General features: G+C 32.8%; 6 protein-coding genes and 1 long non-coding RNA gene across 12 annotated transcripts in view; 4 read left to right on the top strand and 3 right to left on the bottom strand.

Annotated features, from left to right (window-relative positions):
• Positions 1–486: 486 nt before the first annotated feature.
• LOC108756230 lies at positions 487–2,000 on the top strand. Its single transcript, XM_018499863.1, has 3 exons — positions 487–885; positions 1,354–1,654; positions 1,861–2,000. Exons 1-3 carry the CDS (start codon positions 598–600, stop codon positions 1,938–1,940), a joined length of 669 nt encoding a protein of 222 aa, XP_018355365.1. The 5' UTR covers positions 487–597; the 3' UTR covers positions 1,941–2,000.
• A 111-nt stretch (positions 2,001–2,111) lies between these two features.
• Positions 2,112–3,618, bottom strand: LOC108756229 (mitochondrial 2-oxodicarboxylate carrier). Of its 2 annotated transcripts, XM_018499860.1 has the most exons (6): positions 3,370–3,618; positions 3,200–3,306; positions 3,028–3,090; positions 2,656–2,955; positions 2,422–2,567; positions 2,112–2,342 (listed from the first exon to the last, which is right to left on the bottom strand). In XM_018499860.1, the coding sequence occupies exons 1-6, from the start codon at positions 3,536–3,538 to the stop codon at positions 2,222–2,224; spliced, it is 906 nt and encodes a 301-aa protein (XP_018355362.1). In that variant the 5' UTR covers positions 3,539–3,618; the 3' UTR covers positions 2,112–2,221. The 2 variants fall into 2 exon arrangements, with proteins under 2 accessions (XP_018355362.1, XP_018355363.1); XM_018499861.1 differs by lacking the exon at positions 3,028–3,090.
• Positions 3,619–3,638: 20 nt separating this feature from the next.
• On the bottom strand, positions 3,639–7,127 carry LOC108756231. Its single transcript, XR_001939816.1, has 3 exons — positions 6,426–7,127; positions 3,812–4,028; positions 3,639–3,674 (listed from the first exon to the last, which is right to left on the bottom strand). It is a non-coding gene; the product is annotated as an uncharacterized LOC108756231 (long non-coding RNA).
• A 238-nt stretch (positions 7,128–7,365) lies between these two features.
• LOC108756226 (ectonucleoside triphosphate diphosphohydrolase 5) lies at positions 7,366–11,780 on the top strand. 2 transcript variants are annotated; one of them, XM_018499852.1, is made up of 4 exons: positions 7,366–7,436; positions 9,537–10,685; positions 11,100–11,276; positions 11,363–11,780. In XM_018499852.1, exons 1-4 carry the CDS (start codon positions 7,416–7,418, stop codon positions 11,438–11,440), a joined length of 1,425 nt encoding a protein of 474 aa, XP_018355354.1. In that variant the 5' UTR covers positions 7,366–7,415; the 3' UTR covers positions 11,441–11,780. The 2 variants fall into 2 exon arrangements, with proteins under 2 accessions (XP_018355354.1, XP_018355356.1); XM_018499854.1 differs by lacking the exon at positions 7,366–7,436 and adding an exon at positions 8,290–8,512.
• A 2,765-nt stretch (positions 11,781–14,545) lies between these two features.
• Positions 14,546–19,588, top strand: LOC108756225 (protein angel). Of its 2 annotated transcripts, XM_018499851.1 has the most exons (7): positions 14,546–14,568; positions 16,124–16,516; positions 16,961–17,315; positions 17,721–17,899; positions 17,989–18,362; positions 18,455–18,701; positions 19,082–19,588. In XM_018499851.1, exons 2-7 carry the CDS (start codon positions 16,421–16,423, stop codon positions 19,493–19,495), a joined length of 1,665 nt encoding a protein of 554 aa, XP_018355353.1. In that variant the 5' UTR covers positions 14,546–14,568; positions 16,124–16,420; the 3' UTR covers positions 19,496–19,588. The 2 variants fall into 2 exon arrangements, with proteins under 2 accessions (XP_018355353.1, XP_018355352.1); XM_018499850.1 differs by lacking the exon at positions 14,546–14,568 and having other exon boundaries at positions 16,068–16,516.
• Positions 19,589–20,476: 888 nt separating this feature from the next.
• LOC108756227 (beta-1,3-galactosyltransferase 5) lies at positions 20,477–21,991 on the bottom strand. 2 transcript variants are annotated; one of them, XM_018499856.1, is made up of 3 exons: positions 21,834–21,991; positions 20,778–21,752; positions 20,477–20,672 (listed from the first exon to the last, which is right to left on the bottom strand). In XM_018499856.1, the coding sequence occupies exons 2-3, from the start codon at positions 21,604–21,606 to the stop codon at positions 20,515–20,517; spliced, it is 987 nt and encodes a 328-aa protein (XP_018355358.1). In that variant the 5' UTR covers positions 21,607–21,752; positions 21,834–21,991; the 3' UTR covers positions 20,477–20,514. The 2 variants fall into 2 exon arrangements, with proteins under 2 accessions (XP_018355358.1, XP_018355357.1); XM_018499855.1 differs by having other exon boundaries at positions 20,477–21,752; positions 21,834–21,989.
• Positions 21,992–23,647: 1,656 nt separating this feature from the next.
• The window catches only part of LOC108756224 (FAS-associated factor 1), a 4,713-nt gene continuing 1,731 nt past the window's right edge, over positions 23,648–26,629 (top strand). For both annotated transcript variants that reach the window (XM_018499848.1, XM_018499849.1), the window contains exons 1-9: positions 23,648–23,941; positions 24,330–24,398; positions 24,687–24,984; positions 25,081–25,267; positions 25,339–25,618; positions 25,698–25,836; positions 25,932–26,077; positions 26,154–26,308; positions 26,379–26,574. In XM_018499848.1, coding sequence (XP_018355350.1) covers positions 23,903–23,941; positions 24,330–24,398; positions 24,687–24,984; positions 25,081–25,267; positions 25,339–25,618; positions 25,698–25,836; positions 25,932–26,077; positions 26,154–26,308; positions 26,379–26,574 — 1,509 coding nt within the window. In that variant the 5' untranslated portion in view covers positions 23,648–23,902. The remainder of the gene's footprint in view (positions 23,942–24,329; positions 24,399–24,686; positions 24,985–25,080; positions 25,268–25,338; positions 25,619–25,697; positions 25,837–25,931; positions 26,078–26,153; positions 26,309–26,378; positions 26,575–26,629) is intronic.

Below are 26,629 nucleotides of genomic sequence, written 5' to 3'. Positions count from 1 at the left end.
TGCAAATCTTACTTAAACAAAAAAATATATATATATATTTAAATAGCGATAAAAGATAAATATGGGAGTATCTATTATTTCCGAAAAACTGCAGTAAAAAATACCGCAAGTTAATTTCTACATTACGTTTTCCTATTGAGGAATTGAAATATTCATGTGAAAATAGTTCTTTTTAGTCGAATTTCTTCAAGAGTCATCTACAGTTTTAAAGATAAACCAAAAAATTCTGTTAAAAAGAAGGTATCGGAAGGTATGTAATTTATTTCCCTAAAAACAGAAAGGCGAAAAGTGAAAATTAGTGTCAATTGAACAGAGGGTAAAGTTACTCTACATTGGTAGAAACGTAAATTAATCTGACCTTATTCGCAAGAATTATACATTTCTATTTTCAAATTCGTATTTGAGAGATAAATATCGAGAGTGAATCATCGAGATCGAGAGTCGAACGTCGATCGATCTATCGTCTGTTTACGGGCACGTAGTATGTACATGCGCGTTTGATTTCTAAACATAAACGCAAAGCGTAGAACGTACCGGCAGAGCGGATTTACTATTTCGCGCGAATAGGGTAGGACGAATTTAGACGAATTCTCAAAGATGCGAAGGGCGAAGAAGAAAAGCAAATCGCAGCAATCTTCCTCATCCATCGCCGACCACGCGGAATCGCCGACGGATGAGAATGTGGTGGAAGGCAAGGACTTCGGCATCCTCATAAACGCGCCGCTCTCAAAAGGTGGGCATTTCGTCTTCAAGTCAGAGAAAGGTTGGACCGTTGACTCGTCACAATATTCGGAATTCTTCACTTTGAACCTGAAAACGCTGTCAGCCGCGATCGACTGCGTTCCATTCAACAAGTATATTGATGTAGCTGACAAGTACTTTGTAGTAAGTACTTAAGAGATATTTGACATACAAAAGATACTCGTGAAATTTATTTATTCTCTATTACTACACTGAACTGCAAAAATTTTTCGCTTTTACTTTTACGTTTGATATTTTCTTTTGAGAGACGCGGTTGACACAAGTTTCATTTTATCTTTGTTAATCATTGAATACTAAGGAAGGAAAACGTTTCTATCGAGTTGTGGCTGCTTTTCTGTTAGGAGACATAATCAACATGTTTTATCCTTGTTATTCATTGAGTATTAAGAATGACATTTGTGTCGACTACGTTTCTTAAAAGGAAAGCAGTTATAGATATCTATTTTACTTTAAGTGCAAAAATTATACACTACAAAAAGTTTAACTATAAAAAGAACAGATCTAACGAACGTAGAGTGTGTAAAGTTTGACTCAAATTATGATAATATATCTCAAAGGAATGATTAATTCAATAATTTGTATTAATTTTAGAGTGATCAATTGACAAGTATCTTTAATGATGCTGAGAGAGGCAAAGCAGCTTATAATGTGCTTTTAAATGATCTAAATGCATCGAGTTTATCGGATACCAAAGTTGAGACCAAGGAGAACATGAAGACCGATCAATCGAAGACTGTGAATTTCGTGACGAATGTAAAACCAGAAGACAATATTGATGACTTAGAGAAAGATCTAGATTTTTTGTTATCCCTAAAAGAACCTGTCCAAAGCACTGTAATAGGAATCCCACAGTCTGTGATAGGAATCCCATTATCTATGTCTCATAATACTGGTAAGATCTTAACATTAAAACAGTATTTTATCGTTTCATTTAATGTAGTTTTATTTTCGGGATATTTTATTTTGAAAACTATGAGGTTAAATTTCCATTTCAGAAAAAACAATTGTAAATGTGCAATTTGCAATCAGACTAATTTTCTGCAATCTAATAAATATGAAGGATTTATGTCATAGATATTTATGAATGATTTGTTGCAGATTCCAAAACAAAATCGAAGAATGTTCCAAATAAGCCTATTGATTTAGAAAAATGGTTAGATACTGTTTTAGATGATTAATTCTTTTTTTTTATACACTGCAATACGTTAGTATATATAAATAAAAATTTAAGTCTGAAAGCGAAGGGAAAGAAAGATCATGTAAAATTGTTAAAAGTTCATTTATTTAAAATATGTAATAAATTATATTTTTATAAAATTACATAAATCTTTACTTTATTTTTACTGGTAAAAAATATACATTATATATACATACACAATAATGTATAAATATATGTAAATATCAAATGCAATTTGAAAAGTTCTTATAGTTATCTCACAGCTTCTTGAAATGCAGTGTATTAGTTTATCAACTTTTTTGTAAGAAATACATGCATGTAGTCATATACCACGAGCATAATGGCACCACCTGGACCTAATCTCAACACCTTTGGCACTAAGCCTTTATACAAGGCTCTAAATCTAAAATGACAGTTACCTAAATGAGTGATCTCAAGCCCGAGTACAATAATATTGGTAAGTAAAAAATGTATATAAATACCCTTCTCTCTTGTAAATAATGTGCATGGTGTTCAGCGTTCCTTTGTATTGTGTACCATCTTGTGAACCTTGAATGCGACTTTTAGCAACATCAAATGGTATGTTTAAACAAGATGCAACAGTACCTGACACAAATCCTATAGCAACCTGGAAAATTTTCAGTAAGTTTTATTACAAACTGAGAATCGCGTATAACTTTGAATACTTGTCTTGTTACACAAAGCTGAACAATTACTTTACTTAAAAATTCCAACCAAGGTTCTTTTCTGACTGATATATATCCTTTAACAGAATGATAAAAACCAAAATAAAATGAATTAAAGACCGCGTTTCTCATTATAGTGGCTGAAAGCCCTTTATTTAGACCATTCAATCCAAAACCATATTTAGAAATTATTTCTTTCGTCACTGCAAATGTCGATGGGCTTTCTTTGATATGCTTTCGATTAGATTGTAGTTTCACTTTGACCATTTCAAAAGGATTAACTAATATAGCCTCAGTAACACCAGCGAAGAAACCAGCACATGAGAATGTCTGCAATAATACTTTTTTTTTATCTTATAAATAATCAACAGATCGTTATAATAATCATATTAGAGTAATTACCAATGGAGTGGGTGCACTAGCGCCAAATAAGAAAAACTGTTTATATTGTTCAAATGTAAAAAACTAAAAAAAGGATAAAGTTTTTATAAATAAAAATAAAAATAATTTTTGTAAATATAAATTTAAGTAATGCGCAGATTTTTCTTTTATGCATTAAGCAATATGTATTTACTTTAACTGCACGTTTGGGAGTTTCTACAAGTATAGGAGGTAAAATTCCTTTCCAAAATGCTGGTAGTCCTTCAGTCTTATACATTTTAGTCATGCAGTCACGAATTCCTATAATAATGTTAATATTGTTAATGCATAATAATACTATAAATGTATTGATACACAAAATACCTGTATAATATAATGGATCTGATTTTGTTGTCTTCACTTGGAGCTGAAAACGTGTTTTGACGAGATCCATTGGGTGCATTATACAAACTTCTATAAAACCTGCTGATCCTCCAGCACCAATCTGGATGACAGCCTCTTTGAGAAAATTATCTGTGGTGTTGCGCGTCATTTTTGCACTCTTTGTTTAAACAGATTATTTGATTAATATAAAAAATTGAAAAAGCAATCCAAGTACTTATATTTTTTTGCGTTAATGTAATATGTATTGTGCACTTTGTATTATTTTTGCTTTTTATAAGTTGCATCTGGAAATAAATAATTAAATTTCTTTCACTGTTAAATTGTTGAATTGTGAAACTATAAAGAAATATGTATTGTATTATAAGAAATGGAATTTAAAATGATCTATAGGTTTTTTTGCATTCGTATTGCTTATTCTTACTTGGTTTAACAGATTAAGTTAGAGTGATATGTATGTACTATCTTATCTAGTACAGCCATTAGAAAAATGTTAATGTATGTATCGTAATGTATGTACTTGCACTTTTGCTATTTAAATTAAAACTTTGTTTTCACAATGAACACGTTATTATATCTTGATAAAAGTTCCTGTCAGATTAATCCATACTGCGTATAAGAGATCTGGAGAACACCACGACCTAAAAATATGTTTGTTGAGTTGAGATCTATTTTTAGATCTCAGAAAAGAATTCTAACCTTCAATTCAGTGATTAACACTTATTCTATAAGATTTAGGCAAATTTTTATTTGTAAATATATCTACAACTGATTTATATTGAAGTGTATACAGTATTAAATGCTCTTTGCTTGATGTAATTAATATATATATAAATATTGTATTTGTCTTATAGCTTGTAGTATTATTAAATTCATATGAATTAAATAATTATATATTTATGTTACAATTATATAAAATAAAAATTGAAAATCAGCGAAGCCGTTAAATAACTATTTCTAATTTTTCTACATAATATGCAAGATTTATTGTATAAAAATATATTAATTTATATATGTCTGTATATATTATATACATATGTATGCACAACACATACATATAAATTTTATATACTACATATATTATATTAATATTTGGCAATAGGTGGGAGAAGATTTAAAGAATGATTACACATACAGATGAAAAATTAAGAAATCATAAGCAATAAAATTGTGATTAAATCTTCGTTTTTTTTTTAATTATAAATGTTTAAATATACATATAAGAAACATCTAAAGTACGTGAATATCTAGATATTTATAATAAAGCCTCCATTGAAATTTTGTTATTCTTAATTTTCCAATTTTGAATATTGAAATATTCACATGAAAATACCTACTCACGTGAATATTAAAATATTTTTAAATAAAAAACGAAGCATTCATCGCAATTTTGTTATTCTTGATTTTCGTTTTAACATCAATTTAAGAATTCTTCGATTTTTTTCTACTGAACACTCTGTATACATACGTATATATAAATATTTTATGTATATATATCATAGACATATATGTATATACAAATTTTTTTATTTCGATAAATGCATATTATACTATAACGATACATTTTATCTCTTTCATAAATATTTCGACGACATATCTTATCTGTGCACATATACGAAATATATGCAGATCTTTCTAGAGTAAGAACACATGTGTACACAAAACAACAATTCTACCAAACAAATTTAAGCCAATAAGTCTGTTGTTATTTCAAGGCTATCTTAATTAATTAATAAGTCTTAAAATATTGATACGACTTTATGATTGGTTTATGACATCTTAAGACTTATGACGATATTAAATATAAGAACCAACTGCATAAAGATTGGTCATAATCATCAATAAAAACCATGAGACATACTTCAAGTTTAGCTATTATTATAAGAAATTGAATCGGTTATTTCACGGTGATAAGCTTTCTTGTATGTCACTATAAAAAAATAGATCTCTTGTATTCACAATGCTTCGAGATCGCGGAAAAAGAATTGAAATCATATTGATCAAGTAACCCAATTGTTCAATTGTGATTTGTTAATTTTTTCTCCAAGATTTCAGAACGATTTCTCGCATTGTAGGTCGTATATAAGGTTTATCATCAAATCAAGAACAAAAGTTCTACAGTCCAGAGGATCGATTGTGTACCTTGAAAAGGTAAAAATTATAAAAATGAGCAAAATTACAAGAGTATCTATAATTTCATTGGTTAATCTGTCGGTAGTAGATTTGCTATTTTTGTAATTTTTATCTCGTTTCAAAATACACATCTCGATCTCTAGCATTGTGTTCCTTATTCACTGTACGCATACTAAAAATCTATTCACGTTACATATACTACACATTTTCAGTATACTTGTAGCGAATATAATGAAACGCAGTACAGCAATAAAATTAATGCAAGACTTTCTGAATTACGTGCGAATTTTTGACCGATTAAATCACTAAAATCAGTTCTTCGAAAACATCAGATTTTGAAAACAGTTCAATAAACAAGAATAAATTAAAAATGGAATAAAATTATTTATCCAAAATAATAAAGCCTTTTTTGTATTTAATTGGATTCAATTGAATTCAATTGGATTGAAAAACTGCATTTTCCATTCAGAATTTTGAATTGAGACGTGGCACAGAAAAGCTGATATTATTTTTAGATTGAAAGACATAGAAATGTGCTTCGTCTAATTTCTATAAATGAATAAAAATGCATTCGGATGAAAAGGATTCAGTTTGTTCGTAAATGCGTAATTAAAAAAAAACATTTTTTTTTCATTTTATCGATTTCAATCTATTCTCGTTTATTGGAAGGGGTTTGACTATTTTATCACACAACTTGGTGGAAATTACAAAAATAAGCGAATTTACTAGAATATTTATAATTGATGAATTTGCTCATTTTTGTAACTTTCTACATAAAAAGTCCACAGACTTCTATGTAGAAGTCCATATGTTGTCATCTCATTTCAAGATACACAATTTATGCCACAACAAAAAAAAAATATATATATATACATATATACATATATACATACAAATCTACTTACAGCGATCATCAATCAATGCCTCGCACGATGCCTCACAGATTTAAATAAATTTACAGATACATTAACAATCAATAAACTAACAAATTCTGCGACAAATCGTCAACTCATTGCAACGAGCATGTCGTCGGGCGTTCGTTATCTAACGGTATTGCATAATTGTATAAGTACAAATAAGATTTTTTTTGCGTTCTTTACAACATGATAAGTGATTATTGAGATCATCAGCACGCAAAGAGACGAAATTCGAGTCATCGTCGAGCCGAATTCATTGCGTTTGATCTTTTTTTTTTTCTTTTTTTATACAAATCGCATAAAAGAACATCGGACCGTGACAAAGCGTCTTTTCATCTTTGCTGATTTTTCCAACCACGTGACGTATTTATTATCTTCTCAAACACGCGTAGCGCGACTCAGTCAGCGCTATTTCTCTCTCTTTCTAATTACTATTTTAACATTCACTGTTTTGACGCTTGGCGCTAAAATTACTTCTATTTCGATCGCCGTTCGATCTTTATAGTGATCTTTAGGTAGTTTGCCATGCACATTTGTCGCAGTCTATCAAACGTTCGAAGTGGGAGCCTTGAAACTTCGGATTATCGACCGTTTCGTTCACTCGCTCGCTCCTTCTGTAAATCACCTTTGTACTCTCGGCAATCATCGATCATCCGCGAATTGCCAGGGCGTACACTGCGGCAGTGGATCTCGAGACAGTCGAGGTATTATCGAGTCCTTCGCGTCATATCGTAATGACTCGTCGGCGCACGCAACGAATTGCTCCCCGGCAAAGCGTCTCGTATTCACGGACGTGAAACTCGGTGCCTGCCGGTGAGCCGCACGCCGCTCATTTCGTTCCCGGCAGTCTGCTCTGCCTGCTTCCGTGCTATGACCGCTCTGAGTCTAGCGTGACGGTTTCCGATTCTTTATCCGAATCAATCGTCTTTTTATCCCGTCGTCATCGTCGTCACCGTCGTGCCGTTCGCCGAATAAAACATGAGCGTGAGACGTCGAAAGGTGCGTAAGTGAATTTATCGGTGTTGATCTACGCCGTTCGTCGGAACGAGCGTCGAACGCGGAAGTGCATCGCCATGCCTTCCACGTTTTCCGTGAGTGCGTTCTGTGTTTCGCCCATGATCCCTCACGATGTATAATTCCATCCTTGTTGTTCATCGGAATATTAAAGAAGAATAAAATGATACACTCATGCGCATCGTAGATAAAACCGAACGTACCCGGTGAATCGTAACGCGGTGCATGTGTGCGAGCGTGTATATAAATACGAACGCACGCGAGATTAGAGTTCGAATTTCGAATCCGTGGCCTCTCACGTCCCGTGTGGCTCGCGCCTCGTCACGTGATCGTTCCTTGACACCCATTGATACCCCCCGGGCTGCGCTCCATTTACTATTCAGCGCTCTCGAAATTATTTCGTTCTTCAGTACTTTCCATTTGATTACAAATTGAGTGACCCAAGTGTCGCTCTATCTTTGTTACTCACTGAAACGTTAAGACAGAATGACGTTTGTGTCGTAACTTATATCACAATTAAGCGATCTTTGTTGTTCATCAAATGTTAACTAAGTAGGTTGCTATATCACTCTACGTATAAATTATTTTAAAAACCTTGTTCTAGAAAAGGAAAATAAAAAGAATCGCCTAGAAGTGGCATTGATTACTTTTGCATTCCCCTCTGTCTCGTAAAAATATCAATATAATGTGAAATTTGACTGTGAACGTTAAAAAATATTAATGAAAAGAAAATTTGTGTGGAGTATTCTGAGCTACTTATCTACTTAAAAGTTAAACAAGGACAGATTACACTTATAAGCGCTGTGAGCGCCAAATGTACGCACCTGCGACGAGTGCGCAATGGCAATTGCGTCCGAGTCCGAGGGCACGATGCACGTTGATGCAGGGCTGCACGGGCCACTACCACGCGATAGCTACATCGGCGCTTCCCCACCCGGCCGTCGCATACCCACGAACTTCAACACTCCGTGTTTTATTTATTTATTTTTTTACATGACAAGCACTCGTCATCTGACGGATCGTACGGGTCGCCCAGGTCGCCCTAGATGCGATACACGCTCGTGAGTAGAAACGACGCAAAAAGAGTCTCCTCACGTGAAATACATCCTCCTTATGCTTGTCGCGATGTGCTCAGATTAGGTTAACATTGTCTGTATCTCCTCCGCGTCATGGCCTCAACAAATTAACCCGAACGATGATTGACCCAGGGTGACCTTGGCAAACTCTTGATTGACGATTAGCGTTGTTCCGGGTAAAACCTGTGGTACTTATTAACGAGGATGGGACGATGATTTTTTTTTTGTTATTCAACAAACGTAAAAGGAAAGATTAAAAATGATGAGTTGTATTAAAGTGGCAATATTTATTTATCTTTTGATTCTTTGTTAGGAAAATTTTATTGTGATCACAATTGTGTTGGTTGAATTGATAAAAATGAAGTGGAAGAAGTTTGATCAAAGTCATTCTTATCAAACTGAACTTGTGCTTTTATTAATGAGAGAATTATTTTTTGTTGACATGTGTAGAAGGAAAATCAAGAAAAAATAAATTGTATAATTATAAAAATTTTGCTGCGAGCAATTCAGGCTAAATTAAATTAGTCAGGCTTAATCAAAATCACTCTTGGTAGAAAAGAAATCCCAAAAATTCATAATTAAAGATGGAAGGAAATGTTACATTAGTACATACATTTGTAACTATTCTGAATTTGTTGTAACGTGATTTGCATAATACATGGTTTCTTTAAAATACTGCAATTTCCTAAAAACAATATATACTCGAACGTCAAAACGAATCATAAATGATTGAAAAGTGACTTTTAGTTATCATTTTGAGGTTGATGATTTGTGTCCTGCTTGAATAGATATTTTATTATTCAAAGTATTTATGGAAGGGTATTGCGTGTGATACAATATATACAAACATCTCAGTCGACAACCAAAAGCAAAATACAATGTAGTGTTATGTAATACAATATGATATTACATCACGTTTAATCTTGTCACTTTTAATTGATTAAAATGCAATGTGCTGTAAATTTAGATATTTCTTGCAATATTATATATAATTGTCTTGTATTTTTAGCTGAGAACTGAAAATGAAGAGGAGCGCGATAATGAATTGGCATCCTCCCAGAAGAAAACCACCAGTCAACCTGGAAAGAAATACTTCACCATGTTACTAGTACTTGGTACATTGTTCCTAGGTTACATAGCCATAGCAAATGACTTAAAACCTATCAGAATAGGCAGTAAGGCTATTGATACTCTAGCACTTTCATTTAATTTACAAAAACCATTCTACGTGGTCGTCATTGACGCTGGATCTACTGGTAGCCGCGTATTAGCGTTTAGCTTTCACGAGTCCATTCTCAATGGCAATTTAGTGCTCGATAATGAACTATTCAAAGAAGTAAAACCTGGCTTGAGCTCGTTTGCCGACAAACCGGAGGATGCTGCAAAGTCTCTGACTACACTTCTAAACGATGCGAAGGCAGTGATTCCACAGTCGGAATGGCCTCGTACGCTGCTGACGATGAAGGCCACAGCAGGGCTGAGGTTATTGCCGGAGCATAAAGCCAACGGCATACTAGAGGAGTGCAGAAAGTTGTTTCAAACGTCCGGATTCCAGATCGCAAGAAATTCTATCTCCGTAATGGAAGGCACAGACGAGGGAATCTTTTCTTGGTTTACCGTCAATTTCTTACTGGACCGCTTTAACTCGCTCAGCTCTCAGACTACCGTGGCCGCGTTGGATCTCGGCGGTGGTTCTACGCAAGTTACGTTTCAACCAGACGGCGTCCAGGCGAAAAAATTAGAAAAACATGTTTACTCCATCAATGTATTCAATCACAACATGAGTCTGTACACGCATAGTTACTTAGGCATGGGTCTAATGGCCGCTAGAAAGGCGATTTTGACTTATGATATGAATCTTGAGGATACAAGTCTCAAAGTTCCCATAGAGATACATTCCGAGTGCATCAATCCGATCGTATCTACCGAATGGTCTTACCAAGGGCGCGATTACATTGTAAAAGGTCCAACAAATGGCACATACAAACTAGTTAAAACACAAAATTTTGCTGGCGGAGATGAGAATAAGCCCATAGTACGCTTTGCGGAATGTTTAAAGATTATTGAGAAATATGTTGGTACTCTCACAGAAAAACCAATAGGTTTGAAGGATCACGAAGTATACGCTTTTTCGTACTACTTTGAACGAGCGACTGAGGTAAAGATTCAAAAAGTTATGAAGTTCAAATAAATATTGATACATTAATGCATAAATATTTAATAAAATCATTTTTTATTATATCTATAAATAATTTAATAATATAAGAGAATACAACACATAAATAATATAAAATAAGATATGAATGTAATAAAATAAAAAATTAGAAATATTTTATAATTATATGAGTATCCAATGAGATAATAGATTTTTTATTTAATATTAAAGAGCTATACTTTTTTCTCTCTCTTAACATATAAATTAACGAACTTCATAAATATGAGAGGTACATATTTTTCATATTTGTCATAGTTTATAATTTATGTGTTAGATAAAAAAGTATAGCTCTTTAATATAAATATAATATTTGTATCTGCAAATATAAATATAATATTTGTATTTTCGATTTTTTAGGTAGCATTAATAGATCCATTTTCGGGTGGAATGGTGCAATTGAATTCATTTTTTAAACAAGCCATGGAAACGTGCGACTATCCAAACACAGATCAGCCATTCATGTGTTTGGATTTGACATTTATTTATGTTCTGTTAAGAGATGGATTTGGCTTGGAACCGTCGACTAAGCTGCATGTAAGCAAAGTTACATAATATGATGATATTATTTTTATTTTACGACAGTGTTTTTAGGGATAACAAAATATTCTTCATTCTTGTAGCTTTATAAGAAGATCAATGGCCATGAATTAAGTTGGGCATTGGGAGCCGCGTTCAATGTTCTCCAAAATGGACTTTGACGTTTTATTGTTCTATTATTGTTAGTTTTATTCTAAAGAGTTTTTTCTATTCTAAATTTGTAATTGAAAAGACAAAGCGGGGAAATATGTAGTTAAAGAAAAAGGAACATGTAAAAATATGTTCACATTTTTTGTATAAAAACTTTGGATTTAATGAAACATAATTACTGACGCTCACTGCACAATTGCCTAATTGTACAATTGTCTATTCAAACATCTCTATTACAATTTAAAGGAAAGCAGTATTTGCTGTATACTTTTAGGTATGAGTATAATATATTTTTATCTTAAAATATCACACATCTTATGAAAAACATATCGTTACATACACATTGTCATGTTTGGGACAATTCTTTAAAATATCTGTAATTGTTTTATTTCTAAGTATATTCAATAATTTTTTATAATCCATTGTATCCGAATTTTAATCTTGTTAATTTCTTGGAAGATTAAAATCCGAATATTTACAAAAAAAAAACGCATTTGATTGCAATGACGCAACGATGAAATTGATTCGCCTCAGTCATTAGATCTGCTTTCTATGGCTGAACTATACTTTGAAACTTAATATGAGATAGGTATATTTGAAAGTGAAAAAGAGAGTTCTTGTACAGTTTAGTACAGAAATAAAAAACAAACCTATCGTATAAAATTAATCAAAGTGCAATTCAGTAACTGTAGAAAACAATGAGATTACACGAATGTATTCTTGCGGTGGCATATCTTCTATAGAATCAAATGAAACAGGGAAACTGTATCTCTTGACATATCTCGATGCACAAAAATTGCAATTATCTTAGTAAATTTAGTACAAACAGATTTATCTCCGACGCTAAAGTCTACTTGTTAAAAGATGCCAATAATGTACATAACATTCGATTTTTATATGTATCGTTGCATTGCGACGTTTTTTTGATATTCCTTGATATCGCGTTTCTCATATTTATTGTGATATCATCTAGCAGCGCGATATAACCAACTGTATACACATTGCATGTGTATGGATAGCACAGTTGCTATAGTTCCATATGATCAAACATTCTACATATTATTCTACATACCATAAAAGTCGAGACACACAATTTGCATGTATATAATATGTACATAGTGCCTTTCAAATGCTGTTTTTAAATAAAGCGAACGTATATCACTACTTAAGTTATTTCTATTTTTTATACATTCCATATTTATCGCATCTGTTTCATATTTTATATCCAATTTTAAACGTGTGCAAAAAGGGTGTTACGAAAAGTTTTTGCTGTGTTCGCAAAAAGTGAAATCATTACTTCTTACAGTTTTTGAATGAGGAATTCTATGAGGTAAAATTATGTCACATGACGAAAATACGTGATAAATTGAATTTAATTCTGTTTTTTTATTCATAAATCTTGAGAGAGAGAAATTTATGTGATGAAATAAAGATTTATGAAGAAAGAAGACATCGCAGAACAATTCAAGTTAAGTTAATCATTCCAAATTAATAACTTGCGCCTCCCCCCCCCCCCCCCCCCCGCGCTGACTCTTATTAGTCTTGACTTAATTTATTGTTGTTATTTTTGAAGATTGAGAGTCCTTATAAAGTATATTTATTTGTTTTATTTATCTTAATATTTATTTCAATATTAATCTCACAATCTACATTTTTTATCACAATGATCTATATACTTATAGATATTCTAGACATTCAATATTTCTAACCGATTATTCGAAGTCTTGAAAGCTCGGAAATTTTAATTTATACTGGAATCTTTATTAAATATCGTATCTTAACATATTTTTTTGATGAATTCTTTCTCTTAGGTCCGTTTTATCAATATAGATTATTTTAATTTCGGTTCAACTTACTAATCATTTTTTTGTAATTCTTAGAATAAATGATATATTATTATTGCGAAGGAAGAGAGGGAGGAGAGCGAAAAAGGACCTTCCGCAATCGCAAGGTACATGTGTGTCCGAAGAGTTCCGCTCTGTTAAAAATAAATCTAATTTATTTTCAAATTAAATCTCACTTTGTATGGAAAATTGAAAATCTATATGTTGAATCGCGCTTCGCGTGGGAAGTTGTAAATCCATAAACGTCGAATGAACCTAATTTCAAAATCGAAGATGAGATAGCAATTAACTGAATAATTACCAATTTTTTTTTAATATAGCGACTAAAGTATTGCATATACACATCTATTACGTATAGAACCTTTCTTGTAGATAATATCACGAGTTTTTTTGTGGATAGATGCAATTTTATGGAAAGTTGGTTTCAACTCCCACAATCAAAAGATGCGATTCATTTTACGCATAATATATCATTTTATTCTTATTGTTCATCGAAAATTAAAGAAAGATAAAACGATGCACGTCATACGTGAAACAGAATGCATCTAAAGCAGCATTGAATAGCGTTTAAAAGCTGTTCACTGCTCTCCGACACTTTTTTGGTATAATCAATATTTTAGGAAATATTGATAAAAAGTTTTTTTTATAATTTTCAAGACAGCGGTCTAAATATGTTCGATCGCCAAAAAATTCTTCCAAATTCAGCTATAAAAAATATATGTAAAGAACGAAGTTTTAAAAAAATCGGAGAAGGGCAGCTAATCTAGAAATTTACCTGTATCGTAAACTATGAAGAAATATTTTACATGTCTATAAACCTCCGACAATATAAATATCCATATTAACATCTATTGTAAGTTTCTCATTACTGATGCGACACGCTCTTGTCGCTAGATTATATTGTCGATATTCCCGAAGCGAGCAAGAATATAAGTATATTTCCATGAAAGAGAAGGAAAGAGGGCAAGAAAAGGGTTTCAGTAATGTGCATTATCGTCGGCGAGCATCGCGAGGACGTACAAAGCATTAAAATATTGAGCATTACCAATTCGTTGTTGTTGAAAATACACGTGCTCAACTGCCACTCACCTATGTCCGTTACGTTAAAATAAATAGAGACCTTTGCTTTCAAAACCCAGCATACAGAATCTAATCTTTTCTTGAGAAAATAAAGAGATTAGTGTCACTTGTCGTTGAAAGCTCGTTCCAGAAGCCACGAGGATCATCCGAGACAACGGTTCTTTAATTTTCTACTCGCCGTAAAGCATCTTTAAAAGTGATAGTGTATCTTAACAGTAGGTTTCGTTCTTTTCTCGCTATCTTTATTTTTTGCGCTTCTTATATCCATTTCTAAGTATTAATGTAGATTAATCTTCCGGAGCTAACGGTAAGTCTGTTGAACTCAATTATATTCTTTATGTCATACCTACAAATTTGAATTATTATTATTAAAATAAACTTAATATTTATATTCTTTTTTATTGTACGAGATATATGTCATTCCTTGAAAAATTAATTAATGTTCTTTAACCAACATAAAAATTAAATAGTATCACAAACAAGTGAGTATTATAATAATTGCAGTGTTACAAATTTTGATGTCAACCTCGGAGGAACAACTTTAATCTCGATTCACTATACTCTTTACTATACTCTTTCTAATTCCTAAAACTAGAAAAAATAACTTAAACCGAGTTTAAAGTTACCGAGATTAAGATCTAATCTTTTGTAGAAATGAACATTAGAGTGATTTCGACCAAAGAGTGTTAATCGCCAACTAACTCAACTAATAATTCGTTGTCCTTAATCTAACTTTTTTTCTATATGTTAAACAATAAAAAATTAACAAATTCTATTCATGTTCGCAAAATGCTATAATTACTTGGCAATTATTGTTAATCAGTTTATCTGCATTGCCGATTAAGTTAATCTACATTAATAGAAATAGACATTTGAACGGCTTCAAGTAAATGATTGACTTAATCAAGTTATTTTTATTAGATAGTTAATTATTTTTTAATTACCTTTAAATATTCCTTAATCATTTAATTATCATTTAATATTACTTTATTATTTTATTATTATCTTATCTGTACTCTAATTTACATCCATTTTTATTATAGATATTATTTTACAATAAAAACAAATTGACAGGCTCCAAAGAATAAATCAACTAAATATTATATCTATAACTGCCAAACAGGATGTTAACATCGAACACGCGAACATCCTGTGTTTGGCTTTCATAGACACAATATTTAGTTGAGATATTATTTTATCATCATCATCGTCGTACAAAGAAAAGGATAAATAAGCGAAATTTCCTAATTAAATTAGCTTACTAATAATATCATTTTTAATTCCTTCTTTAAGTCCTGATATACATAATAGATATAAGATATAATTATGTCTTAAAAATTGACCAACCATAGTCGATTATTCTTCTTTTCACATTCGACTATGACTGATCAATTTGTGTTTCGGGTTTAATTATAATTAATTACCGCCCCCATTCATTCTTGAACTGATTTCGACTTTTCGCGCGCGCAGCATTCGGCGTTACACGAGTTCTGTTCTTTTTAGCTAAAGTTCATGCACGGTTCATTTTTCTCCCCTTTCTTTCTCGTTGAGAAAAAGAGAAAGTATCAAAAAACCGTGGAAGAAGTTCAGCAAGGCCTATGGACCCTACGGCCATCAGCATTTGTGCCCTGCTAAATATACAGAATACAAATATCAACGAATATGGATCTCGGTTAAATGATCGCGTTTGTATTCCCCTCCACCTCCCGTTCGCCTATATACGTGTGTATACTACATACGTGCGATGGAGAACTAAACTCGCTTCGTCAGGGTCAACGATTGATTTGAAACGAGACTGATCTGCACCGATCTGGTCCCGCGACCCTTCCTTTGCCCGATTTAGCAGATCGTGTCTTTTCGACGACGGAATCGTGAGCGAGCGGGAGATCAGGCTGATCAGGTTGCTTGCAGCCTCGTACCTGAGGAATCACGCATTTTACGTCGCGCGGTATGTACACATCGAAGCAGTGCCCACGGTAACGGTCCGCCAGATCTCGACAATCCCGATGCGTGAGTTATGATAGGGGCGTGAAAAAAAAAAAAAAAAATCAAAATCCGCGGTGATAAATGAGCGTATCCCCGAGGCTGCTGCTGACGAGCACCGCTTCTCTGCTAAACATAGCATGTAACGCGCGGACGGCGACGTTTCTGCAATCGCGAAAGGTAAGCGCATCTCCCGCACAAACGCGGCCCTCGCGTCTCTTACCCTCCCCCTTCCCCCCTCCGCCCTCGCCGAGTCTCGCGGTTGACCTTAACTCTGTCATTATTTAGCGCGATGGTTATTGGTTAGGTTAGAACGCTGATCTTTTCTCGAGGAGGAATTCAATCTGTACTCTCGATTGCATTGCTCGAAAGCATTGCTCAGAAATGTCAAAAACGTGCGGTTTTACGAAGTTCAGTTAATAATAAATTTTTTTACCTTCTTAAGTTTCCCTTTTCCTCATTTTTGAACTGTGTTTCAGTATACACTGTTAATGCTACTAAACCTTACATTTCATATTACATATATATTAGATTTTCAGTATTGGCATTGTACATCGGAAGGTTGATCATGCTCGTTTAGCCTTATATGTTTATAATCTTGTTCATTGTACGATTCCTTTTCAGATCTTTTGTACACTGGAGCCAACTTGGCAACAATTACTCTTAGAGAATTTGTGTAAGAGTCCTGTCTGGAAAGCTTTGGTCTCCAATTACCTGGAACTTATTGCCTCTATGGATAATTCTCCGTCCCGTCAGAAGTGTACAGAAGTCAAAATGGAACCTTATTTTGACACCTGCTACAGCCAAAGCAACACTAGCGCAATGTGCGACCTAGCGAATGCACTGCTTTACTGTCAGACTGGTTTTGCAGATACGACACATAATGTTAAAGCTAACGTATGTGCAGCTGATACCTATGGAAATTATATAGATAAAAAAAGGTACAAGACTATAAGGAAGTGGAAACGAATTGAAGAAGGTAAAAGTTACTCTTTTTTGTTTAAACATTACATTTTCAAATGGATGTATAAATATACATAATGCTATTTACTTGGCACAGTTTGTAGAATGGAAAAATGTATTTATAAAAAAAAATTAAGTAAGAAATATTAAGGCCGGTATTCATAGTTTGTTCTTATTTCAAGACTGTCTTAAGTAATGTCTTATGATATTAATATGGCTCTCTTATTGGTTTGTGACATCTCGAGACAGAACTTAAGATGGTCTTGAATATAAGAACTGGCTGTAAATACTGGCCTAAGAAATCTAGCCTTGACTGTATAGGGCACATTTCTGCTTGTATTCATATATGTGTCTAGATTCACTTATTATTTACCTAATTGTTTTTTCCGCCCAAAGAACATGATTTTTCAAACATTTTTAGATAGATCATCCAATAATATGGAAGATTTTTTCATATTGAAACTCTTGTCCTTTAATATCTTGGCACAAAATCTATTGGAAGATCACTCGTATCTGTACATGAATCATAACAAGAAAGCCCTGAGTTGGAAAACACGAAAATCCCTTGTGATACAAGAAATATTCGAGGCGGAGGCAAATGTACATATTTATTCTTCGGCATTTAATGTTGTCAAACCTGAAACTAGATGCTTAAAGAATATCTGCTATTATATTGTCGAATATTCCAGATAATATGCCTTCAGGAAATGCAGGAGGATCATCTGCTAGATTTCGTGGCTCCATTTAAACAGCATGGATATGAATATCTGTATAAAAAAAGAACCAACAACAAGAAGGATGGTTTACTTTTGTTATATCGCTCCAATGAATTTATTTTGTTAGATTATGCAAAGGTAGAGTTATATCAACCCGGAATCGAGATTCTAAACAGAGATAACGTCGGTATAATCGCTAAACTGGCCCTCAAAGACAATCCGGAAGCGCAAATCGTGGTAGCTACTACTCACTTGTTATATAATCCGAAACGCAACGACGTAAGATTGGCGCAGATACAGCTTTTATTAGCGGAAATAGAACGAATTGCATTCATCGAGAACACGATGTGAGGACATGCCTTTAAAAAATTATTTGCTCATCATGTCTGGGTAAGAGATCTTCATGCGAGTATTAATTATTTATAAAATTACTTTGCAGAACGGGCCCGAAGTATTTACCAATCATACTCGCAGGCGACTTTAATTTAGAGCCATTCACGGGTGTTTATAGGTTCCTAACAAAAGGTTCGTTCAAGTATTGTGGGAAAGGACGAAGTTTAGAGCCGTCTCGATTTCGTTCTCTGTCCAATTCATTAATACCATCGCGATTATGCGTTACCGATAACTGTCAACATTTTAATATCCTGACTCAAAGACTGCGAAGAGAAGGCACCGGTAAAGTCATGGTATGTTCTTGAACATATAACAATTCCTATACAGCGCAGAAGCTTGCAGTAACATCGTAATGTTACTGCAATATTATTGGGACGTTGCGAATGTTACTGCAATATTGCTAGAATGATCTGTGTTATATGGATTATGTATGTATATAAAAATGTATATAAAACTTAATTTTTTTCACCTATTTAAAAATTTATTTTGGTTTATATATTTCGATGAATACCATCAATATATTCATGTTTATATCTAAAATTTTTCGAAAAGAGAGAAAAAGATCCCGAAAACAGTAGTTTTAATTATTTTTTTACATTCCATATTTTTTTTTTCAATCTTAATCTTTTTTTCTAATTGTATTTTAAGATATTTCTCTATTCATTTCTTCCAGCTGGAAAACAGCGAATCACATTATCAAAAACTAGATGAAAGTATGTCCACGCCTTGTAATATGCATGTATTACAACAGGGCGCAAACAGTGATAACAATTGCACGCAAGTTATCGAGATTGTGAAGGGTCATTCCGCGAGATTCTCGTCCGGCACTTTAACGCATCCCTTTGACATGCGTAGCATTTATATGCATGTAAGCGCCCATGGTGAGAAAGAAGCAACGACGCATCAGGAAGAGTGGATCACAGTGGATTATATATTCTACAGTAACATCCAGCCTTTAGAGAAATACATTCTACCTACAGTAAGTCAATGTAGCGAACTACCTCGAATACCAAATTTTGTAGTAGGTAGTGATCATTTATGCATAGGTGCAACCTTTCAGTTACCGAAAAAAAAATCTCTACTTTAAAATTAGATAACAGCTTCTCATGTATATTATCTTCTCGAAATTAAATATTTTAATAGAAAATTGATACAAATATCTACAGCGTTAGTTATAAATATAAGCATGTTCAATTTTTTATTTTCTTGGAAAAAATAAAATCTAATTATAAAATAAAATCTGAGGAAAAACGATATGCTAAAATTGTTATAAAATAAATATAATTTTTATAACAATTATATATAATTTTTGTGGACATAGAGCTCCTTCAAAATAAAGTCACAACTAAATCCCGAGCATGGCCGGTCTCAAATTTCTCTCTGTTATAATTAAAATGATAATTTTATTTCTTAATAAAACTTTTTAAATTTATTTTTCGTTTGATATAGAATATTTACATCAATTTGTGGTGTTTTTTGGCCAAGGCTGTAATTATATTAAAATATTTTTGTTAATAGAATCGAAAGATACCATCTGTACTTCCAATTATCTAAAGTAAATAAAATTGCAACTTTATTTTCATTTGTGAAAATTGCAAATTTGCTATAATCTGTATCTCTTGTATGTAATACATTCAAAAAACCTATAGAAATGTAATTTGCTTTTTTAAATTTTAACTTTAATTTTTTCTATAATAAATAATTATTTGTTATTTCGTTCATTCTTTTGATGATAAAAGATAAAATAAATGTTTCAATTATCAAGATCTGTATATAAGATTTTTAAAAATAACATCCAATTATATTGTTCTTGTGCTAAGAAAATGTAAACTTAAAATTTGGATCCACTTCATTTTACGTTAGAGAAACTGTATATCACATATATATGGGACTGTGATATAATAACTATTATAAGAATTTATTGACGCATAAAAAGATAGATAAAATAAATAACTACAATTCTGTAAAACTTTATATAACGTATAAAATATACTGTACAAATTTTATATATTATAATAAATAGATTTTTTCTTAGTAATAAAATAATATATAATTTATTAAAGTGTTGTTAATCTCATTCTACCTACCCTTTCCTCCATTATTTCTTTATAAAATTCTGACTGGACTTATTTGCACAGCACCTTTGTATAATTTTGGCTCCTTGTACGTCACCACGCAGGTCTTACCAACAAGATTACTCTTCTTACGGATAGAACAATTTGTATGGCAAAATTTGGCAAATTCCTTGAATCTTACTTGCAACTCTGTATCGCCGCCATTAGGACCAACCAAGAATTCGCATTTTAGTAGATTTGCTTTTCCCTTTATACAACATTCCAAATATCTATAATCTGTCGTATATAACTCACTGATATTTTGAATTTTTATGTTTAGAGTTTGTCTGAGGATACCAGTGACAAACACATCGTCTATCCAAAAGTAATCATGGGAAGATATGGCATAATCAATCAGTCGACTTGCTATTTGCAGATGCATGATGTACAGCCAGCCAGAGACAAAGTCAGGATAAATATTATCCGCATATTCCGCCTTACTCACATACCATTTGTTGGCTGGTTCTCGAACAGGAATCATATTCTTCATAATATAACCAGTCAAAGTATTCTTTTCTATCATACCCGAGTGTAATTTCTCTAATATGTCATATATATTTACAATAATATCATCGTCCATTTTCATAATATATTTAACATCTTTGCAATTATTTGCTGCCCACTGAAGGCCCATCAGGTGCTTGCGAGTTAAATTTCTATAAGTGTCTAAAAAATCTCCCTGAAGTAAGTCATTGAATCGTCGTGACTCGTCCAACAATGCATTTTGCAGCATATGTGTCTTTCTTTCGGCATAATCATTTAATGTACCGAGTAAAAATATTCTTCTGATTCCTAAAGCCTGCAACTCTTCATCTGTATAAGCTCGCCGTAAAGCACTCCTTGGTGAAGGCTCACCCGCATAAGATGTGACAATCCATATCACAAAAGTAGCATTGCATGGTGGCTCAATTATGATTCTAGAAATTTCTGATGTATCAGTTACTTCATATATTGTTTCAAGCTGTATTAGATTTATTTTCGGAATCTCTCTCTTTAACCATAAACTTTTCTCTATGAATGTAATAAATAACAAAACACATCCTATGCAAACAAGCAGCAATAAAAGTCCATACTTTGAAGGCATGTTTGTTTTGTATTTATAACTGATTAATAATAAAAATAATAACGGAAATCATAATTTCTTGTATCGCAACATACGTATATTGGATATTCTATTTATATTTCCCATATTACTTATTTTTGAAATTGTGACAGCTGCGAACGTTCGTTCTTCATTGTCGTTTCCACAGAAAAAAATGTTTATTAATATAATTTAAAACAATTAAATTAAATTAAGCTGATTAAACATACCAAAAGTAGATAATTTCTTCTTGCTTTAAGTGGAAAGTATTTTCTCTCTTGAGCTATAGTTTTCATCTTCTTTACTTCCTCTTTTCCCTATAAATTGGTTAATTTTATATTTGTTATGATATAAAAAATTTTTTTTAAACTTGTACTAAATTTTAAAAACATTTTTTGTATATTAAATAATTTAAATATGTTATACACTATTTTTCGTAATCGAATATTAGGTTAGACATATAAAAAATTGAATTATGGAGAATTCACATGAGCTGACCTCACCTCTCACCAACTTTAACATAAATCGATTTGATTGTTACATTGGAACTGACCAATCGCATTTGTTGTTCAGCAGAATTGACTAGTAACTTTCTATTAAATTATTTTAATTTTAACAATCCTCTTCATGGTGCGCCACTTTAACGTGATGAGGATAAAGTCACTAGATATATAAAGTACCTCAAAGGTCTGCCATTTTAAGTCCATATAGCGGCAAATTCAAACTGATGTATTGGGATGAATATATTGTGTGAATGATGGAAAGCATTGAAGTGTTAATCAATCGTATTTATTTATAACGATAAACATTGTTGTTTGTATTTATTTATTACATTTAACATTGCTTATAAAAACTTTCATCGCAATGCTTCTGCTACTACGTTGATTGATCAATCATTTCTGGGACGCGATATTCCGTAACTGTATTACGCGCCTAAAGGTACCTTTTCATGCGCAACACGCTGCGGCAGCAAAAATGTTACATGATGCCAATTTTTTATAATTGCTTTCGCTACATTTGCTGCGCATGAAAAGGAATAACGACAACAGCATATGTATTAAAGTTTAACCTTAAATATGTGTCTTTTATTTGCTCAGCTCGCGCCCGCGCGCGTGAAAATTAATATGGAAAACTTAAAAAGTTAAAAACTTGTGATTATATGGCAACTGTTAGTGCAGTTACAATTTTGGACAATCATTTTAAGTAATTATTTAGAATTTAGAATATCCCCATCACTTCAAATCTTAATAAAAATGTACTCATTGTATATACTCGTTATAAATGTACTCAATTTTTACATTTTTTGCAAATATTACAGATTTTTCTTTGCTGCTCGTTGTTCGTTCGGTTGAACTTCAATGAGACGCGGCAAAATGTATTTTGCAAAAGTTAGCTTAACGATATTGCTATGTCGTTGTGCAGCTTTTTCACCATATAAAATATCTGCGTAACGACACCAGCCTAGTTTTCACCGAGGAAGGGAGGTTTTCACCGTTTAATTTGGATCACAAAATGTAAGAACCAATCAACTACAGTTGAGCATACCCTTGTCATTCGACTGTAACAGGGAAATAATCGACTGTAGTTGGTTGGTTCTTACATCCTAATCCGGATTAAACCCTCGGTGAAAACTAGGCCATCGACAACTGTCAGTAGGCGTGTAAAGATAGTTACGGAATTGCGTCCCTGGCTAGGCCGGAAAACCAGCTTACTTCCGACATGTCTACAGCCTCTACTGCTACTGTTTATTGTAGACGAGCATAAAGCGAGGAGCACAGACGCTTGCACAACGTATAATACACGTAATACATGAGAAAATGTACCAATCAAAGTTCTTCGTTTCTCTCTCTTCCATGTAATAAAGAATGGTTGGTTGATTTTCTTATGTTTCATATTTTATGCGTTATGCAAGAATCTGTGCTCCTCGCTTAGAGTCATTTTACACAAACTTACATAGCCGCACAACCATAAGCATAAAGAAAATTATCCAATCACATTTCTGTCATAAAGGCAAACGTAAAATACGATTGGATGATTTTCTTTATATATATGTTTATGCGGCTATGCAAGTTTGTGTGGAATGGCCCTTATTGCCACAGACTGTGCAGATTGTGCTACTGTATAATTGTACAATACGTGCAATGAGACGCCGAGTATCTTACGTGAAAATTTCGTGGTTCAAGACTTCAATGGCTCGCGGTTGTTGTTCATATTATTTGTAATAGCTATAAGATAATAGAACGCGAGAGTATCGTTGAACTTGGACGTCTTGCAATCTTTGTATTGGAATTTCATTGCGATGGCCGAAAATCGGGACGCGATACTAGCTGACTTTCAGGTAAATTGATGGATTCTACAAACTTCTCGCAAGCGCAACGCAAATGCATTCTTAGGTTATGGAGTTACGTGTACATGACATTGACAATAATTTGTTTGCATTTGAGACGAGAACTTTCTCGAGATATCCAATAAACTTTTTTCGTAATACTTAAAAAATTAACGGTGTATTCAAATACATGACTTATATCGGTCAAATCGCGTTGACACCATGATTTGCTAAAATTCGTGAAAACTTCCACTTAATTCCTTTGTCATGTCTTACATGCCTTTGTTTTGAAACTTGACGAATTCTCAGACGAGTATCGATGACGTATCTTCGTATAAATATTACTGTAACTTTCCATTTTACATTCTATCTTTGTATTTGTCTTTTAAATTATTTTCAGGCTTGTACTGGAATTGATGATTTCGGAGAAGCGATTTTATATTTGGAACAAACAAATTGGGATTTGTTGGTAAATATAATTAAAGCATGAATGCTTTTTTTCAGCAGTCAAGAGACACAGATAGAGAGTGTAACACAGTGTCTTCTTATATTCTTATTTGCCAATGTTAAAAGTGAAATGATCACTGTCATATCTAATGCTGGAAAGCTCCAATAGTATATCATTATATCTTCGTTTTTTTTTTCAATGTTAAACAAAGATGAAATGATTCAATATTATAATGGATCTGTTTCTTATTAGAAAGCAAACATATGTTGTAGCAACTTTGATTATCTCAACATATATCTTCTCATTTAGGCTGCGATAAATAAGGCTATGCCCCAAACTACGCAGCAGCTTCCTTCTGAAATGGCTCCTGATATAGAAATGGTAGAAGAAATTAAAGTAACACCACTTTCATCATCGTCATCGTCATCAAAGTTACAAACGGTGCAAAACTCGAAAAAAACAGGAGCCATGAAAGCAGACATAGTAGAAAATGCAAAACCTGGGACAAGTAGACCTAAAAGTTGCATAAAAAATAGACAACTTACATTCCACATTAACTATCTCGATAACGTTTATAAAATAAATTTGTCAGATTTATCGACTTTGAGTAAGCGAAAATGATGATTATATTTAGACGATTTTGGTAATTAACAAAAATTTAATAAGACGGAACAAATCAAATTATTTTATGTTCTTTTTTCAGGAGATCTTAAGCAATCTATATGGTGTAAAACAACTGTACCACCTTGTCAACAGAAACTTTATGGATGGAAAAAGGAATTTGCGAATATGACACCGAATACCGTGCTGCAGACGTTAGATCTTCCTAGAGAAAATACATTATATCTACAGTCATCTTTGCCGCAAGACGGTGACGTGGCTAATGAGGCGTAAGTTGTAAAATTTTATCGATGTAATTTTATGATTATTATAATTACAAATTTATATTTTTTCGTTCCAGTGTCATTCTGTCATCAGATCGTATGACTCAGACATATACGTTAAACGTCAAGGACGAGGTGCATAATAAAACATACAAGCTGAAGTTTCCTGGTACACGTACTGTGCTAGAAGTGAAGACGGACATCTATTCGTTAATAGATGTACCTGTACGAAATCAACAGTGGAAAGGTTGGCCTAGTTCGTTGAAGGATGATAATGTAATATTGGCACAAAGTGGTATATGTTATCCGGAACATGATTTATCCGTCGGAAAACTTCCAGCGAAGGAAGAAAAGAAGGTAATATCGGAGAAATAAATTTTTTTCTATTAATTTATATATAAAATTATAATACACACATTTGTATTTTATATTTCAGAAAGTCGTAGATCTAATTGACAGCGATAGTTCAATAGATGAACCAGAGGATGTGGAAGAATTTGATGTTCCAGAAGAGTTTACTGGCGACGATGATATTTTCATAGACGATGTTAAACCCACTAAAATAGAACGTCTCAGTGAGTGTTTTGTATCATAAGGGAACTGTTGTTTTATTGAAATGATATGATGTCAGTATCACAATTCAATAATATATTTCTTTATTTATAAACAGTGCCAGAAAATGTAGTAGATGAGGTGATGGGTACGTTACATTTTGCGGAACAATTTGAAAAGCGATACGGACCGGCACACCCGGAATTCTTTACTGGTACATTCGAAGATGCCCTGAAGGAATCGTGTCTAAAACCAGCGAAAGAGGTTTGTTCTAAGTATTAAAAAAAACGCGGTAAATATGTAAAACTGGATGGAAATATATAATTTTATATTATTACAGAGAAAATTATTGGCTGTATATTTGCACCATGATAACAGTGTTTTAGCAAACGTCTTTTGTACTCAACTATTAGGCTTCGAAACGGTGCTTCAACTTCTTTCGGCAAATTTTATAGTATGGGGTTGGGACATCACATATGAATCTAACAAAGAAAGGTAAAGTTTATACAAATATGCAATGTTAAAAATTTATCGAGCTTGCGTTAAATGTTTATTTGATTTTCAGATTTTTGTATTCTGTAACTCAAACCCTTGGTACTGTTGGTTCATTAGCTGTGTCGAGCATAGATGTTGATACCTTGCCAGTTCTTATGATTATTATGAGATCTAGATCTAATACAGAGATATTTACTATCGTACATGGCAATGTAGGTGTTAACGAGTTACTAACGAATTTGGTACAAGCCGTCGATGTGTTCCAAGTGAGAAATGTAGCTTTTATTTTATACACACATACTGTTAAAACATGATAATATG

The sequence above is a fragment of the Trachymyrmex septentrionalis genome, unplaced genomic scaffold, assembly GCF_001594115.1.
Source record: "Trachymyrmex septentrionalis isolate Tsep2-gDNA-1 unplaced genomic scaffold, Tsep1.0 scaffold97, whole genome shotgun sequence".
NCBI classification, from domain to species: Eukaryota; Metazoa; Arthropoda; class Insecta; order Hymenoptera; family Formicidae; genus Trachymyrmex; species Trachymyrmex septentrionalis.
Note: the sequence above shows the minus strand (reverse complement) of the source record. Positions and strands in the feature narration are given on the sequence as shown.